General features: G+C 37.6%; 1 protein-coding gene across 2 annotated transcripts in view; it reads right to left on the bottom strand.

Annotated features, from left to right (window-relative positions):
- NDC1 (NDC1 transmembrane nucleoporin) overlaps positions 1-19,069 on the bottom strand; it is a 44,203-nt gene extending 25,134 nt beyond the window's left edge. The window contains exons 1-9 of one of the 2 annotated variants that reach the window (XM_081055696.1): positions 18,753-19,069; positions 17,156-17,276; positions 15,306-15,407; positions 13,372-13,546; positions 11,645-11,783; positions 8,587-8,695; positions 3,094-3,145; positions 1,194-1,329; positions 588-680 (exon numbers count right to left, since the gene is read on the bottom strand). In XM_081055696.1, coding sequence (XP_080911822.1) covers positions 588-680; positions 1,194-1,329; positions 3,094-3,145; positions 8,587-8,695; positions 11,645-11,783; positions 13,372-13,546; positions 15,306-15,407; positions 17,156-17,276; positions 18,753-18,809 — 984 coding nt within the window. In that variant the 5' untranslated portion in view covers positions 18,810-19,069. The remainder of the gene's footprint in view (positions 1-587; positions 681-1,193; positions 1,330-3,093; positions 3,146-8,586; positions 8,696-11,644; positions 11,784-13,371; positions 13,547-15,305; positions 15,408-17,155; positions 17,277-18,752) is intronic. The other variant, XM_081055695.1, reaches the window with a different exon arrangement.
- Positions 19,070-20,042: the final 973 nt, after the last annotated feature.

Raw genomic sequence — 20,042 nt, 5'->3', positions numbered from 1 at the left:
TTTCAAAATTTAAATAAAAACAATTTATTCTTAGTTTGATTTTTAAATTTATTGCAACTTCTTTAAACTCTACGAAAATTTGTTTTAGGATCATTATTATTCATATTTTAAGAGAGTTTACTGAGTGTCTACATACTATTAATATCAAGCACTACCTTTGATCTTAACAGCCAACAAACTACATGAGTACAAATATATCTTGATCCAGTGATTAAAAAAGAAAAAAAAGAAAAAAAAGTGCTTTGTTTTGCTACCATGAGGAGTTTACTAAAAGCCAATGCATATTGCTGGATATCATCATATTTCACGCTAGGAAATATTTTTATATCTCTTCTGCATATAGAATTAGTTAAACTTGTATACATACATTTTGCAATATGTACTGCAATTTAGTCTCTTGGAAAGAAAACTGAAAAAGTAAACAGCATTCAATGTAGCATGTACATGATTTTTATAATACCAGTACTAGAATATTCTAGGCCCTCGAAAAATAGTATCTAAATACCCAACTATGCTAAATATTAAATCCTCCCTTAAGATGAACTAGAGATGACTGTGGAAAGACACAAAATGCACAATTCTGGTACCTTTATGATGAGGGGAGGATTGCTGTTTAAAACTTTCGGGAGGCATTCATCTGACTCTTCCGCAAAGGGTGGTTGAATAGGGAACAGATGAGCCTATCAAATATAATCAAATGAAAGGACAATGGATCGTGACTTTATTACATTCAGTAAGTACTAACTGAAATTTATTATAAAAAAGACAATACAACCAACATTAACATCTTTAGAGTTCTTTGCAAAAATAGGTATTAAAGCTATATATATATCAAAACACACTATTTTCAAAAATGTTACTCTCCCAATTTTATTACATCTCTGGCTTCCAATAATAGAGACAAATTTTAAAAACATAGATTCTCTGAAGCCACTCAATGACACAAACCTACAGAGATGGTAAAATAGAAATACTCACTGTCCAAGACAAACACTTGGATAACAAAGACAATGCAATTCTCATTCATTTAAAAAATGATAGAAGTGATACATCTCTAATGAAGTCTCAGAAGAGACCAAAACCCAATTTACCAAAATGGCTTTGGGTGTAATAGCATGCTAATCAGTGCTCTACTAAAAATAAATCTGTGCACTCTAAAACACAAGAACTATTATAAAAAATTCAATACTAACCTCTGTGGCATAGATTTTAAAGAGCATCCATGAGATGTACCAAGTCGTCAGGAGAAAGACACCACATAACCAGACATGGTAGAGTAATGAGAGATTCAAGAGGCCACTCACAGTGTCAAGAGGACTATGAAATTGCCTATGAAAGCAGAAATTACTATTTAATTCTATGGGGGAAATACAATCTAACCATCTAACAGACTTGGGGCTCAACGCTGAGAAACAAATAAATCCTCTTTGTAAATAATTATGGTGATAGACTCCTCTCATTTTGTACCCTATAGAATTCCTTTCCTAATGTCTTCTAACAAAGTGTATAAGGGAGCCTAAAGGGAAGAGTAGCCTAAACTGGCACTCAGTTTCTTGTGTTCCAAATCTTCACTGCCATTTACTATGGAGGAAGAATGAGCCAAGCCTACAAGCCAACTCCTAGAGGTTGGGTAAAATTTTATTATTGTTGCTTTGTAGTTTAATACTTAAATATCATTCAACATGAATGGCACCTCTCTTGGACCAGATTTCAGCTCTATCTGTATACTCCATAAACAGTTTCATAATAGTTAAAAGCATATAGTTCTACCTAAAAATAACAATCATTACTTGTAAAAAAAATTTAAGAAACTCTGTTAGAATGCTAAATAAAACAAATGCTATCTTACCAAAACCTTGAATAGGTCAATTAGTAAAGTCATTATAACCCTACCATCACACAAGGAGCAATTGTAAAAGCAGGTTTGAACTTCTGACTCTGCCACTTATAAGCGTTATGGTTACATAAATCTCTTGACCTATCCCACTCTCAGTTTCCTCATCTATGTAATGGAGACATGATCTCTTTGTTCTACCTCTTAGGGCTGTTATGAGATTTAAAACATCTTATGTTAAGAGTGCCCAGCATAGGACCCGACATTCACTTGTGGAGTAGGGGGAAAGGGGTAGGGGGGGAAATAAATGGAGTTTTCACCTTTTAAATAAATATTTACTTAAAACCTGGCATAAATTAAAGACAGAATATCAGTCATGCTGCCATACAAACAAAATAATTTTTCAGTGAAAGGGGGAAAAAGTATTACATTAGATTTCTATCTAATATCATTTTTTTCTCTTTCTATTTGATCCAGTTTAAAATCTGGGCTAACAAAATAAATGACCCATGCATTTGGTTTCATATCTAGCAATTAAGCAGAAGACAAAACTAAATTTTACTAAGGAACTTTTAAAACAGAAATTGAAGTCTACAGTGTGGAAACCATATCTCAGAAACATCCATATAGGCCAATATTCCCACTCCCAAAACCTGACATTAGTGAAGTCCAACTCAAAAAGTCTCACAATTAAAAGAACAAAACTAATAAAGAAATTTACATTTATTTGCCAAATAAAGATTAAAGCTTTATCTATGTGCAAAGTACATGGCGATAACTAGAATACAACCCAGTGCTGCCACTTGGTTGCAACTTATGATCTGCAACTGGTCACATGACCCTGCTCAATTTTGGTTTCCTCACAGGCAAAATAAGAATGCTAAAGCACTGTGGTTGTCTAGCACAACATAGCATAGAATCACTGAGGAGAAAAACAGGAGGCCATGTCCATGCAATTGAAAAAGTCCACTTTTATATAATATAAAAGCTGTTATCTAACAAAAAATGAATTATCATTGCTTACTTCTGGGGAGAGTAACTGGGTGACTGGAGATACAGGCAAAAGGAGTCTTTTTCACCATATACTCTTTAATACACTGCTGGAATTTTAAACTATGTGAACTATGTGTGTTCAAAAATGAATACAATCTTTAAAAATCTTAAAGGCTAACCCAAACAAAACATTTGGAAAAGAAGCAAACACTGAAAGGGATGAAAACATCTAAGAGTTAAAGTTAGACTTTTCATAGAGCACTTACTCATCTATCTGAAGGTCCATAGCTGTGCTAATCCAAGCTTTAGGAATATGACCTGAGGGAGGAAAAATATGACACAACGAACATAAAAAACTAATAAAGCAAACTTTAGTCATGCTTTAGAATACGAGGTTGATGAGATCGCCAAGTAGACACCAAGACCTCAGTCAACATGCTAGGATTAGGAATCGGCAAGTAAAGAGAGTAATTTCTAAGTATGGGCAGCACTTGGTTTGCAGTCCTGATATGTATTAATACAGATTTCAGTTATCATGGTTTAGTTACCAACACCAGTCACCAATAACACAACTCAAATTTCAGTTACCATAGCATATTAACTGTAAGCAATTGAATATAGTACTTCTAGCTTTTCAGTACACAAATCAGGATATAGATAACAGATGACCACAATAATCTGTGACTAATCACATATCGTTTTTCAAAGTAGATTGGTGTTTGAAGGATTACAAGAGAATACATATAAACAGTTATATGCTGGAAGAAATAGATAACTTCCTAGAAACATACAATCTTCCAAGACTGAATCAGGAAGAAACAGAAAATCTAAGCAGATAGATAACTACTAACAAAATCAAATCAGTAATCAAAAAACTCCCAACACACACAAGTCACATGTCTTCACAGGTGAATTTTAACCACATATTCAAAGAAGAATTAATACCTCTCTTTTGCAAGCTATTCCAAAAAAATGAAGAGGGAAGCCTCCCAAACTCATTTTACAAGACCACCATTACACTGATACCAAAACCAGACAAAGACACTACAAAAAAGGAAAAGTATAGGCCAATATCCCTGATCAACATAGATGCAAAAATCCTCACTAAAATATTAGCAAACTGAATTTAGCAATACATTAAAAAGATCATACACCATTATCAAGGGGGATTTATTCCCAGGATGCAAGGCTGGTTCAATATCCCTAAATCAATGAACGTGATACACCACATAAACAAAATCAAAGAGTAAAATAATATGACCGTATCAGTAGATGCAGAAAAAGCATTTGACAAAATCTAATATCCATTTATAATAAAAACTGTCAGCAAACTGGGGATAGAAAGGACGTACCTCGACATAATAAAGGCCATATATGACAAACCCATAGCTAACATCATATGCAAGAGAGGAAAGCTAAAAGCTTTTTAAGATCAGGAAGGAAGAGTGGACGGGTGGCTCAGTAGGTTAGAGCATGAGCTCTGGGCAACAGGGTTGCCAGTTCTATTCCCACATGGGCCAGCGAGCTGCACACTCCGCAACTAGAATGAAGACAATGAGCTGCAGCTGAGCTGCCACTGATCTCCCGGATGGCTCAGGTGGTTGGAGTGTGTGCTCTCAACCACAAGGCTGCCGGTCAACTCCCGCAAGGGATGGTGGGCTGCGCCCCCTGCAACTAAGACTGAACAATGGCAACTGGACTTGGAGCTGAGCTGCGCCCTCCACAAGGGTGCAGATCAAAAGGACAACAACTTCACTTGGAGCTGATGGGGCCTGGGAAAAACACATGTTCCCCAATAAATAAAGTCCTGGAAATACACATTGTTCCCAATAAAGTCCTGTTCTCCTTCCCCAATAAAATCTTAAAATAATAATAATAATGGTAATCAGGAATAAGACAAGGATGTTCACTTTCACCACTTTTATTCAACGTAGCATTGGAAGTCCTAGTCAGAGCAATCAGACAAGAAACAGAAGTAAAAGGCATCCAAATTGGAAAGAAAAGTAAAACTGCCACTATTTGCAGACAACATGATACTATATAGAGAGAATCCCACAGACTCTACCAAAGCACTATTAGAACTAATGAATGAACTCAGTAAAGTATCAGAATACAAAATTAATATTCAGAAATCAGTTGCATTTTTATACATAAATAACGAACTATCAGAAAGAAATTAAGAAAACAATCCCATTTACAATTGCATCAAAAAGAATAAAATACATAGGAATAAATTTAACCAAGGAGGTAAAAGACCTGTAGTCAGAAAACTATAAGATGCAGAGGAAAGAAACTAAAGATACAAATAACTAGAAGCAGATACCATGCTCATGAATAAGGAAGAATTAACATCGTTAAAATGCCCATACTACTCAAAGCAATCTACAAATTCGGTGCAATCCTTATCAAAATTCCAATGACATTTTTCACAGAACTAGTACAAATAATCCTAAAATGTATATAGAACCACAAAAGACTCCAAATAGCCAAAGTAATCTTGAGAAAGAAGACCAAGTTGGAGATATCACACTACCTGGTATCAAACTACATTACAAGGCTATCGTAATCAAAACAGCATGGAACTGGCATAAAAACAGATACATAGGTCAATGGAACAGAATAGGGAGCCCAGAAATAAACCCACACCTATATGGTCAATTAATCTATGACAAAGAAGGCAAGAATATATAATAGGGTAAAGAGAGTCTCTTCAATAAATGGTGTTGGTAAAACTGGACAGATGCATCCAAAAAAATGAAACTAGACCACTTTCTCACACCATTTACAAAAATAAACTCAAAATGGATTAAAGAGATAGTCACCGGGATGTAAAGCACAGTAAACTGAACACAGTCAATAATATAGCTACGATGTATGGAGCCAGGTGGGTACTAGACTTAATGGGGGAGATCACTTTGTAAGTTGTATAAATGTCTAATCACTATGCTGTGAACCTGAAACTAATATAATATTGAATGTCAACTGTAATTGAAAAATTAAAATGCCTAAAAGCGAAAAATTAATTAACCAATATTGAAAAGAAAAAAAAAAGATAAAAGATTTAAATGTAAGACCTGAAACCATTAAACTCCTAGGAGGAAAACATAAGCAGTAAATTCTTTGACATTGCCCTCAGTAATATTTTTTTTGGATATGTGTCCTCGGGCAAGGAAAACAAAAGAAAAAATCAATGGGACTATAAGAGACTAAAAAATTTTTGCACAGCAAAGGAAACCATTAATAAACCGAAAAGACAACCTGAGAGGGAGAACATGTTCGCCAATGATACATCTGATAAGGGGTTAATATCCAAAATATATAAGGAACTCATACAATTTAACATCAAAGAAACAAACAATCCTATTAAAAAATGGGCAGAATACCTGACTAGACATTTCTCCAAACATGACACATGGTTAATAGACATGAAAAGGTACTCAACATCACTAATCATCAAGGATTTGCAAATTAAAACCACAATGAGATATCACTTCACACCTGTCAGAATGGCTATCATCAATAAATTGGCAAATAATAAATGTTGACAAAGATGTGGAGAAAAAGGAACCTTCGTGCAGTGTTGGTGGGATTGTAAACTGGTGCAGCTACTGTGAAACTTCCACAAAAAATTAAAAATAGAACTACCATATGTCCCAGCATATTCCACTTCTAGATATTTACCCAAAGAAATCCAAAACATTAATTCAAAAAGATATATGCACCCCTATATTCATTGCAGAATTACTGACAATAGCCAAGATATGAAAGCAACCTAAGTGTCCATCAATAGATGAATCAAGATGTGGTACATATATACAATGGAATATTACTCAGCCATAAAAAATGAAATCTTGCCATTTGTGACAACATGGATGGACCTAGAGTGTATTATACTAAGTGAACTAAGTGAAACAGAAAATGACAAATACCATAAGATTTCGCTTACATGTGAACTCTAAAAAACAAAATAAATGAACAAACAAAACAAAAACAAACTCATAGATATAGAGAACAAATTTACGGTTGCCAGATGGGAGTTGGGAAAGGTGAAAAAGGTGAAAGGGATTGCCAGATATAAAAATACTCATGAAGATATAAAGTATAGCGTAAGGAGTATAGTCAATAACATTGTAATAACTGTATGGTGTCAGCTGGGTACTAGACTCATTAGAGTGATTCCTTCAAAAGATATATAAATGTCTAATCACTATGTTATACACCTAAACTAATACAATATTGTATGTCAACTGTAATTGGAAAATAAATTAATACAAAAAAGAAAGGAAAAAAGCCTTTTGGTGATTGGTCACTCACATCAGTTATTCAGTTCTAGCAGACAACAAAGCATGCGTTGCCTCCTCATATCCCATAATAAATCCACATTTTAAAAAAATTAGTAACTGAAAGAGGAAACTTTTTCAGCTATTAAAGACCAAAGTGCTACAAAAAATGAAAAGTGGTAACATTGGAAATGAAATTTGAATGAAGCATAAATGGAGTTATAGAAGAAATAGCTGACCATGGAAATGTGATGACTGCTTCGTCAGACTAATGTACAACCACAGGCCTCGAAGATATTGTGGTTCAGTTCCAGAGTTACACAATGAAGCGAGTACCACAATAAAGAGTAGTGACCTTTTTGCTGGTGGAAGGTCTTGCCTTTAATTTGTAAAAATCGCAACATCAGTGAAGCTCAATGAAGTGAAGCGCAGTAAAATGAGGTCTGTCGGGAGGCAGGAACAGCCAGGCTGACTGTAGTAGGTTAATACGATATAATAAAATGTTAACATTAGATTGACAATTTTGAAAGCTATTTTGAAAAATATGGGTTATATAAACTACAACTGAAAAAAGTAGACAACAAAATGACCTAAAACGGTAAGAACAGTTTTGTAAAATTATATTTACAGAAAAAAGTTGGATCAGAAAAAGTTAGTCTAAAAACAGTATTTTAGAGTGTTGGATTTTAAATTATTATGTGTTGCTACAGAGATTAATGTTTTCTATTCAACTTGTACTGTTCATTATATTAAAGAAGCTATATTTTTGTACTTACATTCATGTTAATAAATTCTACATGGTTCCCTTAGCAACAGAATATTTCTATTTGTACCAAGTTACAAACTTATAAAAAGGAATATACTATTTCTAGAGTAATGACCAAATGACATATAATATTTTCTTTTTAAAAAGTATTTTTTTATTGTGGTAAAAAACACCAAAAATTTACCGTCTTAACCCTTATTAAGTGGGCATACACTATGTGTACCTTGTTGTACAATAGATCTCCAGAGCTTTTTCATCTTCCAAAACTGAAATTCTATGCCCATTGAGTAATTCCCTTTTTCTCCCTCCTCTCAGGCCCTGGCAGCCACCATTCCACTTTCAGTTTCCAGGAGTCTCACTACTCTAGACAACTCACATAAATGGAATCATATAGTATTGTCTTTTTGTGACTGGCTTACTTCACTTAGTATAATGTCTTCAGGGGTCATCCATGTTGCAATAGGTGACAAGAGCTCCTTCTTTTTTAAGGTTGGATAATATTCCACTGCATGTATGTATCTCATTTTCTTTAACAATATCTTCCCTTAACTAAATACTCTTCGACAATCTAAACAGTAAGTCAGTTAGGCTAATCACACACCTACAATTGTAGAAAACATACAAAAACAATCAAGAATGACTTTGAAACTGACATTTTCTGAGCTATGACAAAAACACTAACAAAAACACTATCAAAAAGCAGAAATTCTTACCAAGAAAATAATACACAATGCAGAAATTTCTAATCAGGAACAGTGATTCCATACAACTGTGTTTAACTAATAAGAGCAGAGATCTCCTAAAGCGCAAGAACTTGTATTGCTGTGGAAAAAAGAAAAACAATTAAATAACACAGCGAAACAGAGGTTCTACTTCATTCTAAAGCAAGCACATAATTACAACAGTCCATATATAAAACATAATCATCGCATAAAAACGACAAAGTTTATTCTAGAAGCTAAATATTAACCGTTTCTGATGTTAAAATATTTAATATTTATATTATATAACATTCATTGAGATGAGATCAGAAATGAGAAAATTAGTAATATCAATCTATACTTACACTAAGGACTATGGAGATAAAGGAAATATAAAAATCATATCAAAAACAATAGCAGCTAACATTCTTTGGGCACTTACCATGTACCAAGCACTATTCCAAGCACTTTACATACATTTATCGATTTAAACCTCACAAGAACCCTATGAAGGAGGTTCTATTATTATCCCCAATTTACAGATGAGAAAATCAAGGAGGCACAGAGAAGTAACTTAACAATTGTTACCAACTAGCGAAAGGAAAATCTGAGATTTCAATTGAGATAGGCTGGCTTCAGAGCCTAAAATCTTAACAATAATGTGTACTACCTTTACGTAATTTTTTTTAATGCTATTTGCAGAAAAATAGGAGGCTGTGAAGATGACACTAACCTAGGAATCAAGAGATTGGAGTTCTAGTGCTTTCCTCTTCCTGTACAACACTGAAGAAGTCATGGCTCCTCTCTATCTAATTATCTGTGAGGTAAGAGGCTTGAACCAGCTAAATAGTTCTTCAGTGGGTACCTTCCAATTCTATCACTCTAAGACAAAGGAATCAAATAAGAAAAATATGAAACTTTTTTCCTGAAGAAACTATACTTCTTGTGAAACAAGGGTTGTTTGCCCCTCTTCTGCCCAAAAAATGCTGATGGGAAAAACGTGTGTTAAGTATTGGAAAGAATCTAAAGAAACCTAATGAACAAAAGATAAAAACTTCCCAAATTCTGGTCTTCTCTTAGGCTTATTATATTCTTACACGTATAAGACTATATAGATATAGATGTGGATACACAGATATATGTAAGAATAAATACGTATATAATTAAATATATGTATTCTTTTGTGCTTGTTATATTAGGGTTGATCCTTCTTTAAGAAATTTCAGAAGCTGAAGGTGGAAGTTCTATCTTCATACCACGTCTATAGATTCCTACGGTATCTTACAAAAAGCAGCCCATATGAATACCTGGTCACTAAGCATACGACTTCAAGTATATTGGCTTATTCAAATATTTTCAAAGTGCAAGATGTGGAATTGTACTATTTTGTGCAGCCCCTGGGTATTACCACCTTCTTCCTTTAACCTCCACAATAAAAATGCATACACATATTTTCTGTACTATTCCTACTGCAGCTCTCGCTTTAACCATTATTCACAAGGGTACAGACAGGCTAGGGAAGAAGGTAGACATTTCAGTAGATATGCAGAGAATAGCACCCACCCAGCGAAACCCCTGCACCAACCATCCCCGGTCTGGAGAACAGCACCCAACTGGACAGACTAAACACCACTCTACACTCATGATTACAATAGAGGCCTCCAAAATATATTTAGGTCAAATGCTGAATGGCCAAATTTTTTTTGCTGAAGTTGAACCTGAAGCCAAGGCTGAGTGTTACCATCAGAGAGAATACACTTCTAGAATATAAGAATAAATCTAAACTTTTATCAAACAGAATTACAGAACTTTTAGTAGTCAAATTTACAAATTTGACATTGCTTGGTAAACAATTTATTAGCACTGTCAATTACTGGACTGCTTCTACGTTCCCACTATGTTCATCGCTATCTGTGATGTTCAACAATGGTCACTTTCAACTAAGGTCCACAGAGGAGCAATAGATTTGGGAGTATCTCATTTTTCTCTAACACTTTCTTTTCTTCATTCTCTATACTCTTTTATGTTTGAATCAAAGGTAATTTACCATGGATATTTCTGTACAGGATTTGAGTTCTTCTCCTTGTGTAACTCCAAAATGGCAAAGCTGACACTCTATTTTTAATTCATCTTCAAGAGATGTGAACGAAGAATGTCTACACAGGACTTTTCCTTCAGATGCTCACAGGCTGCAGGGAGCAGTTCCTTTTCTGTGAGCACTATATAGTCTCCTTGATGTATATGTATTTTCATCAGTGTTCTCATGGAAGCAACAGGCATGCTAAACCAAGAGAACCCTAACCCACCGCGCTCGTATTTCAGTCTCGTGACACATGCTTTGCTTCCACAGCTCTCCCTCCCCACCAGATTGGGTTCCAGTGGGAAGGGGCTGGTTCTACTATTTTTGCTCCAAAGCCCAGTTCTCAGCCTGCCACAGAGTGGGAAGGAAGTGAACAGCAGTTAGGAAGTAGTGGGAACAGCCTGATGCCACACTGAGCAATCTCAAGCGATCTCTCTCTCTCTCTCCTGCCAGAGGAGGTGGTTCTGGGTTCCAGAGACAGCATACCCGTTAGCAGATTGTTTAAAACCTAACTGAAAGAGTTTAAACTGTCCCACTCAAAGCAGCTGCAGCTGTTTTATTTATACACATTGTGCCTTGCTCTGACGGTAACTGACATATTCTATACTTACTTGCACATCCTCAAGCTCGTGAAGTTCTTAGGTTCAAAAAGAAGCTGGCAGTTGCACAGAGGTACTTTCATGAATGTGGTCCTCATCCGCCCCAACCCTGCTAGGTCACAGCAACTGCCACTACCCAGCAGGGAGGGAAAGAGTGGAGCAAAGCGGTATTCTGAGCGTGGCAGCGGGAAAGGGGCTACAGCTCTCAAACATATGCGAGTTTCACGAAAACAAATCTCTCCTCTCCAAACGGCATTTCGAGGATTTCAGTCCTAAGTTTTGCTGACCAAATCTTGAATCGATTAGACGAGGCCAGTTATATACACATATACCGAGGCAATTTTAACTCTGCCAAATTATGACATAAGGCAATGCTCAAATGATTGCTTACCTGTATGATGGGAAATGGAAGATAGTTCATGTTGTTAATAAAATACAGGAGGCTATAGCTATAGCCCATAAATGCTCCAGCCAGGAGGAAAAAAAGGTGATATTCATTTAAGCAGGTTTGTGCAGCAGGGTTATCTAAGCTGAAGGGGAAAAGTGAGATTAATTCAACAGTCAGGGACAAACATCACCATTTTAGACTTAGTACTTATGGAAGGCAAAGCTTTAACTTAATCACTTAAGAAAGGCCCCAAATTCTAACAAAATGATTTGTTTTAGGTAAGTGTGGGCAAAAAAATTAAAACCCTTTTCTCTGATACATGAGAATTTGACCTTCAGTTAACTCCCTAGCTCTGCCCTCTGGAAATATGACGAGGATAAGAATATCCTTTGTGATAGATCGTGAGTAACTGCTTACGAGCTGGTAAGCTGCACCTGGACTAAGAGAAACTGCAAACAAACTATATACTCGTGTACCTGACAGACACGCCACAACTGTGGGCTTCCTTCTTTCTGTGTTGTCTCTTATAACTGAGCAATCCCTCATGGGGACCCTTTTCACTAAACAAAATGTATCATCACTATGGAAAAAACACCCTGCCTTATATGGTAGTAGCTAGGGCACAAAAGGCAATCAAGTATTCCGTAGTACTCACGCACATGGTTTTAAAGTCAGTGAAGAATAGGGAACTTAAGATTACTTTAGTAATCTCGAATGACTTTTTAAAGTCACAATATCAACTTGCAATTTTTATCAATGCCATGTGTTCAAGAACGGTATAAATTTCAAAATTATGAACGCATTCTATTGGAGAGGGGAGTTATAATATTTAAAAATTTTTTCTTCATTCTTCCCATACTACCCTTCCTTCAATCTGCAACCTAAATGCTACCGCGTTGGCTCCTCAGGAGAATGGAATGGAAGACCCAGTTTTCTCCAAACCCAAGAAAAAGAAATCTTTTTCCAAGGAGAAGCTGGTCAGTAGTGATCTTGAAGAAACAGCTGGCAGTGGAAGTCTTCCCAAGAGGAAGAAATCTTTCCCCAAAGAGGAATCAGTCAGGATCCTGAAGAGGCAGCTAACAGAAGGGTCTCCCAGAAAAAGGGGAATTTCTCTTCCAACGAGGAGCTAGTCAGCAGTGAACCTAAGGAAGCTGTTGGCAAGTAAGGGCAGCATGGCCAAGAAAAAGTTCCAAAAACTATACCAGGAAGATTAGAACGGACATTTCCCGAGTGGGGCATTTCCCATCCCAACCCATCTTCTACACCCCAAGCAAAACAAATTCAGAAGGAAAAAAATGCCACCTCCTCCAAGAAGCTCTGTGTGGATCCTCCCTGCTTTCTGAACTCCCATAGTTTTTATGTGTACATCTCACTTTTTTCCTATAACAACCTATTTCTCCTACGTTCCTACTTCTGTATTATATCCATTTGTGTCCATGGCTTAATTCCCCTACTGTTCTCAGTTCTCAAGGAGCTCATAGTCTATGTGTGAACCAGTCTTATAAATCCAACAGCATCTAGTACAGCACCATGCATCGAATAAATGGCTTTAAAAACCTGTTGGATTCAACAAACATAAAACATGAAAAGCATTTGATGTATGTAAAAAGCACCTTCTATATATAAGTCTAGAAAGCGAACAATGTCCCCATGAACCATTAAACTATACAAGTCATCTTTGGCTTAGTAACTACACAACATTCCTTAGAAGAAAACACACTTATTATTACCTCTTAGTACCAGTGCAGGGAACCACAAGAAAACTGTATCGGCCCTTGGTGATCACTGCCGCACACCAAGCCACCATCATTCCCATAGCAGCGTGAATAAACGAGTGCATGAGCTGCTGAGGATGAACGATCTTCCCGATCAGCGCCAATCTGGAGCAGGGAATGGAAGGCACAACTACAAGCAAAACAGATTAATGTGGCTTTATCATCCACAGCGTAGGAAGCCAGACGACCTAAACTGTCCCCTCTCATCCTTGCACAAATACTCCAAAGGGCAGGAAAAAACCCAGAGGCAATTTAAAATGCAGTGCAGAAAAATTCCTAGCTAAAAATTCTAAATTAAAATGACTTGGAAAAAAGATTAAATACAAAGAGATGCAGCACGTAAAAAAAAAAAAAGAAGAAAAACCAAAGAATCTAGAGAGATGAAACCTAAGGACAGTATGAGGAACATTTTTCATTTCTTTTTAAAATTTCTTGATAGCTCAAATAGTGCCTATCCTGGCACTCTCCTGTCATAAAAAAACAATAATAATAATTTTTAAAAGATAGTGCTTGCCCTCCAGCAAGTTATCTTTATTTCAGCATTTGAAAATTGGTAACATATAGTCCACCTGTGAAAAATTAACCACCAACTAGGTAACTATTGATAACGCTGAATGCAAAAATAAACACTTGTGTGGGAATTTCTAATACCTCTCTCTCGGATAATACAAAAAAGTTTTCTGGAAGTGAACTGGGGAGGTGAGTGTAGATGGGAGATGAGGGATATTGACCTTTGACACAGCTAGCATAGAGTTCCCTAACTTATTATATGCAGGCATTCTTCTTTTATTATGCTCAAAGTGAAGACACTGTGGGGAGGCAGAAAATTAAGTGTGAAGGGAAAGGGCTTCGGTGCTCTTGGGGAACAGGCTGCTATCACCGCTCCCTCTCTGCCAGAAATGCCCACAAGGTGCAATGTGACAGAACACATGCCATGAACCGAGGAGTTCTGTACACGATTTGAACAGAAAAAGATCCATCAGCCAGTAGTGCAGGATTAGCAAAGCAAAGTTAAACAGTATGTATTATAACATCCGGCATAGAATGTGAAATTGTACACCGTATCTAACAAGAAACTACTGGAGAGCTAAAAATAGGAAAGATGTTATAGTCAAAACAAACAGTGTCAGAAAAAGTTTCTTATTGTATCTTAAGGACTCAAGGAATCTGAAAGGCAAGAAGAATGAAGAGAGAAACTGAGAAAAAAAAAAGAGCTCTGGAGTCTAGCAGGTGATTCTCCCAAGACAAAACACGTATTTTTAAGTTTTTTAGAAAATCTTGGAATTATAGATTTTCATATTGGAGAAAGACCTAAGAGAAATCACCTGGTCCTAATCTCCTACCCTATTAGAATACATCCGCTGAAGCACAACTTTTACACCAGCTGTGAACCATGAAAGACCTAAATTTTTTTAACTGTGGTAAAATACACATAAATAAAGTTCATAATTTTAATCATTTTTTAGTGTATAGTTCTGGGGCATAAGTATATTCACAGTGTTGTGTAACCATCACCACCATCCATCTCCAGAAGGTTTTCATCTTGCAAAACTTAAACTTCGTACCCATTAAACAACTCCCCATCCCCTCCTTCCCGCAGCCCCTGGCAACCAGCACTCTACTTTCTGTCTCTACGAATTTAATTCTGTAGGGACCTCTGAAGTGGAACCATATAATATTTGTCTTAGAAGGTCTAAATATTTTTTTTAAAACCGAGAAACTAGCACTCACGTTTTAAAATAAGACATTCAAAGCACATGATTCTGTACACATTTGTAAAACTTTGACACATACACAGCCTCTGTCATACACACCCATATACAAAATGCATGGAGTCTGCCCTTAATAAAATTCAGATTTTTGAAGATGATTAACTTTTGAAAACTCACCTGCATAGAACTCCACATTGAAAACATTTATTATTACTATTACCACTGACAGCAGCAGGAGGTAAAAGATTACATAGGAACTATACAGATCATTGAAAGAATCTGAAACACAAAAGAGAGGAATTAGTTAAGTTTATTCAGTCACGTAGTCATGTTCAGTATACTGCAACAGAAAAGGTTTTGAACCACAATTATAAAAGTTTTCTTTTTTTAATAATTTACTCAAATATAGCTGACAGGTCCTATAGGACATCCACTCAAAAACTACCATGTGAGTTATTTGGACCAAGTTCTCGGTCCTTTAAAATTATGCTAGAATTTCTTTTAGATGACCCAGATGTTAACAGATACTGACATGTATAAACACATTTCATCATGTGAAACAGAGAAGTACCACATTTAGTAACATACCGACAAAGGTTCTTTTTAAAATGTAAGTAATATTTTTCAGATCTCTTCTTAACAAATGCAATTAGCCTCTCTAGCTAAAAAAAAAAAAAACAACATTTCTGGAAATAGTATAATCCATAAATCATCTAAATCAGCTGAATTAAAAAGCAAGTAACATTTGGTGGGAAAAATGGCATAAATCAAATCCAATTTATGAGAGTGGAGGATTAAAGAATACTTGACCATGAAATGGCAAAAAGTTTTAATCTTAAATGCCAATTATGAACAACTGGTAACGGCTCTAGATTATAATACTGACTATTCTGAGATTGTGACAGCCAAGAGCAAAAGATCAATGAGTGAAGCAGATTCTGGCAAAGTGGTTACAGAAATACTTGCCATCCCTGCATAGGTTTACGACTTCATTTCATCTGATCTGTGGGACCCATCTAAGGAATGACTGCTATATCTCAACAAAAACAACATGACTTCAATTCTTTAGCAGCAATATCTCCAACGGCAATCAAGCTTAAAACTCTTTGAAAATTGGCATTTTCTTCTGAAAAATTAAATTAACAACACACTTCCCCCTTTCCAAAGCAAAAGAAATGTATTGTTTTTGTTGTTGAGAGGAAATAAAAAGAATTTCAAGAGTATTCGTCTTCTTAGCCTTAGGCAAGATTTTAGACCTCAAAACCTATTGTGGCAACATTCCTCTCTTTTTAATTGGAGTGTGGCATTGTGGAAGAACATGGGCTTTTAAGTCAGAGACCAGTATTCAAATCCCAGCACAGTTAGTCACCAACTGTATGTGTCCGAAGACTTTAATCTGAGTCTCAGTTTCCTCATTTATAAGTCAAGATAATACGTCTCTATCATACAGGGTTGTAGGAAGAATAAGAGGTAGTATGTATACTTAAGGTGCTTATTTAGCACGATGCCTGGCACACAATAGATAGCTCCTCATCAATCTTTGCGTTTAACTCTATGTTCCTTAGTCTTTAACTCTTTCCTCCTTTTCTCTCTCTTCTCATCTTTCTTTCTTATTAGCCACAATATAGAGATGAAATATTCTTAAATTTAGACAGGCTTTTTTTTAAAGAGATATATTTTCTATCCACAATTTTTAAATAGATAAAACAGTTCTCTTCCTTAAAAAGATAATCTCGGTAAAACTGCCAGAAACAAATAAACAAAAATGAAGTTTTAATTTACATGGCCTTCTAATGATTTTTTTGTTCATGTGGTAATACAGTCTCTGATAGGTTTGCTAATCTTATTATTATATAATGAAAAGGTGGTTTATGCTTAGGAAAGGCATGCCTTAAGATTACCTCAAAGTGAATGTTTGGTCATGTCAATGCAGGCAGCAATTAAAAATAAATTTGAAACATAATGCAATTTTTATGTTGAGTAGCAGGTCCTGTAAATCTGTTTTCCCCAAAATGAATTTCACTTACCAGACAGCCACTGTATAGGATGAAATAAGTCAATGTTGCTGAAGATTATAAATACTGTGGTACAGATGGGCAGAAGCAGCACTGACCAGGCAGTACTTGAAACTATCCTCCATCCCAAAACCTGTAACAAACAAAATCATTCAATCATAAAGTCAGTTAAACTATTTCAGTTTATGCAAATCTTATCTTTTCATACAGGATGTTAATCCCTAACATTTATACCCAGATCATAGTCCATGCAGCTATATATAAACCCAATGATTATTACTAATAACTTTACATACCACTACAGAATATTGTAGTATCAGTGAACTGATGCTTGTATTAGTCCCAAGTCAGGCGCCACATTAAATATCACAGGGTGGAGGAGGCGGAATTGTCTCATTTAGCTTTACACCTGTATTTCACAGCAACTTATACGTGTCTCCCTAGGTTTAATTGATAGATGCCTCAATATCTAAAGCTGTATACATTTTACGAGAACCATTTGTATATTGCAACTTTACAATGATTAGATATGCACTTCTTACTGGGCAACTAATGTATCATATTCAGGTCTGAATTACCAATGCCTACCATACAAGAGCCAAGATTTACTGCTGAATGAGTAAACACAATAAGAGTGACTACTGAGGGATTTTAAGCATGAAAGTGACAATTGGACTTATATTTTGGAAGGTAAAACACCCTTGTGTTTGTTCGTAAGGTGGCTATGATGAAGGTGGATCAGAAGGGACAAGACCCAGACGGAAGACCGGCAGTCCACCGCAATTGCCCAGGCCAAAGATGATAGTCAGTGGCTGACGGCAGCCACTGGGAAAAGGGAAAAGGGGAAGAAAACGTTGTAGCCACGTTTTTGATACACAATCTACGGGACATCAGTGATTGATAACTTGGCGGTAAAGAACAGGTAAGAGTGAAGGACTCAAAAGTTTTGGCTTGGGATACAGGGCAGATTAGATGGCTGTGCGTTGGGGTAGAAGCACTATCCTAAGAGGGTTAGCTCTCCAATTTCTCTTTGTCCTCCACAAAATGGATGCAGAACTGTTGATGCATTTTCAACGAGGAAGTATCATCTCGGTCCCACAGGGCATCCATTCCTCTAATTTAACAAAGAATACCTGTCCTGCTTATCTAGTCCCCAACTCCAGCCTCTGCTAAGGCCTTTCCAATTCTGGACATTCCTCCACACTTCTTATCCCAAGCAATCAGCAAGTTGCTTATCTTGCACCTACTAGGTACAGCATCCCCGCACAGACCAGTCTCCTATTCCCTACCCCAATTCCCAGGCAGCCCACCCCTCCCACTGACCAGCTTCCACCCAGAACTCGTCTCTCCCCCAGTACCAAGCATACACTCAGAACGTCCCGCACGCGCACGCCCCGTAACCAGCTTCCCCTAACACGTCCCTCCCACCCTGGAACCAGCTTCCACTCAGGACGCCCCACCTGACCCTGTAATCAGTCTCCCGCACACTCCCCACGCGACACTAGAGCCGGACCCTCCCACGCCCAAAGCGCACGCGCAGTCAGCGCCCGCCCACCCTCTCCGACCCGAGCGGCAGCCCAGCGCGCGCCACAGTGAACGCAGCACTCACGCGCCACAAGATGTCCCGCGACCCGCCGAAGCAGGGCCGACTAGCCGCCGTGGCCATGGTGATGGCGGCCCCTACTCTGAGAGGTGCAGGAGACCGTGAGCCCGCCCGCCACCGCAGTTCAAAGGGAGGAAGGCCCCAGGAGGACCCCGGTGGGGCTGCCTCAGACGCCGCCTGAACGAAGCCCGGCCCAGTCCCCAACCCTTCCTTTCGAAGTTTCGTCTGGGCAGGCCCAACGGACCAGAACGCCCCTGCAGACACGTGCCCCACAGTGGCTTGGGACTCCAGAACCCGCCCTCTGGAATCGAAAAGTTCTCTCCGAAGCAGAGTCTAGCGTGGCGCCAGTCACTGGGGGCGGGGCTGCTGCATGCTGGGAACTGTAGTCTCGACGGCCCTCTGAAAGCTAGGAGGAGTGTTGCACTCTGGGACTCGGAGTTCCAATGTACAGCATGCTGGGAGTCGAAGTCTTCCTGGAGAAACCTTGTGGCATGCTGGGAATCTTAGTCTTTTTCAAAAGTCTGCATTAGCCACAGTGTTGACAGATAGGAATTCTACAGTTAGACAGATCTGGCGAAATGATGTCCCCTCATTTCTCTGCATTTTAGACCGCCTGCAAGTGAAATCAAACGACGTTGTGGCCCTCTCCACAAAGGAACCCACTCATTTTAGTGAAATGGAAAAATCTGGTTCCAGTTCTGCTGGATGATATTTTCAATAGAGTGGAGAACATATACTCCCCAGGATAAACCTGTCTTTTTTTTTTTTTTTTACCAAACTCTAAGCCTTGGGGAAGAATTTGAAAGGTTCAGCAAACTGAAAATAAGGCTCAGGCTCCTCCTCCTTTGATCATGCTTCTCTGGAGCCAGGCTGCGCCTCTTGTTGGCTCTTGGGTAGGGCTGTCCTCTGCTGCTCCTTTCTTGGGGGTCAGATTTCTAAGCAAAGAACTGAAGATAGAGGAAGATCCTTGGAAAATCCACGTAGTAAAAGCAAAGTATATAACACAGTCTTCAGAAATGCCTTTTTCTCCCTTTTAAACTAGCCTAGGGTGTTTGCAAAGTGTGATTTAACCTTCTGCCTATGGCAGAGACAGTAAAATGAAATTTATGGGTAAAGGTGAGACTACTTAGTGCCTCATCTCCACGTATATGAGGAAGAGGCAGGATCAGAGGTTTTTCACATCAATAAGTGCCTGAGAGGCAACAGGTAAAGGCGTTAGAGTCAGACAAACGCAGATTTGAATTCTAGCTCCCTGTCTAACAGCAGGTTAGGGTGGGCAAGTAACTGAACCCTCTT

Source organism: Rhinolophus hipposideros (assembly GCF_964194185.1).
Source record: "Rhinolophus hipposideros genome assembly, chromosome: 8".
Classification (NCBI taxonomy): domain Eukaryota; kingdom Metazoa; phylum Chordata; class Mammalia; order Chiroptera; family Rhinolophidae; genus Rhinolophus; species Rhinolophus hipposideros.
Note: the sequence above shows the minus strand (reverse complement) of the source record. Positions and strands in the feature narration are given on the sequence as shown.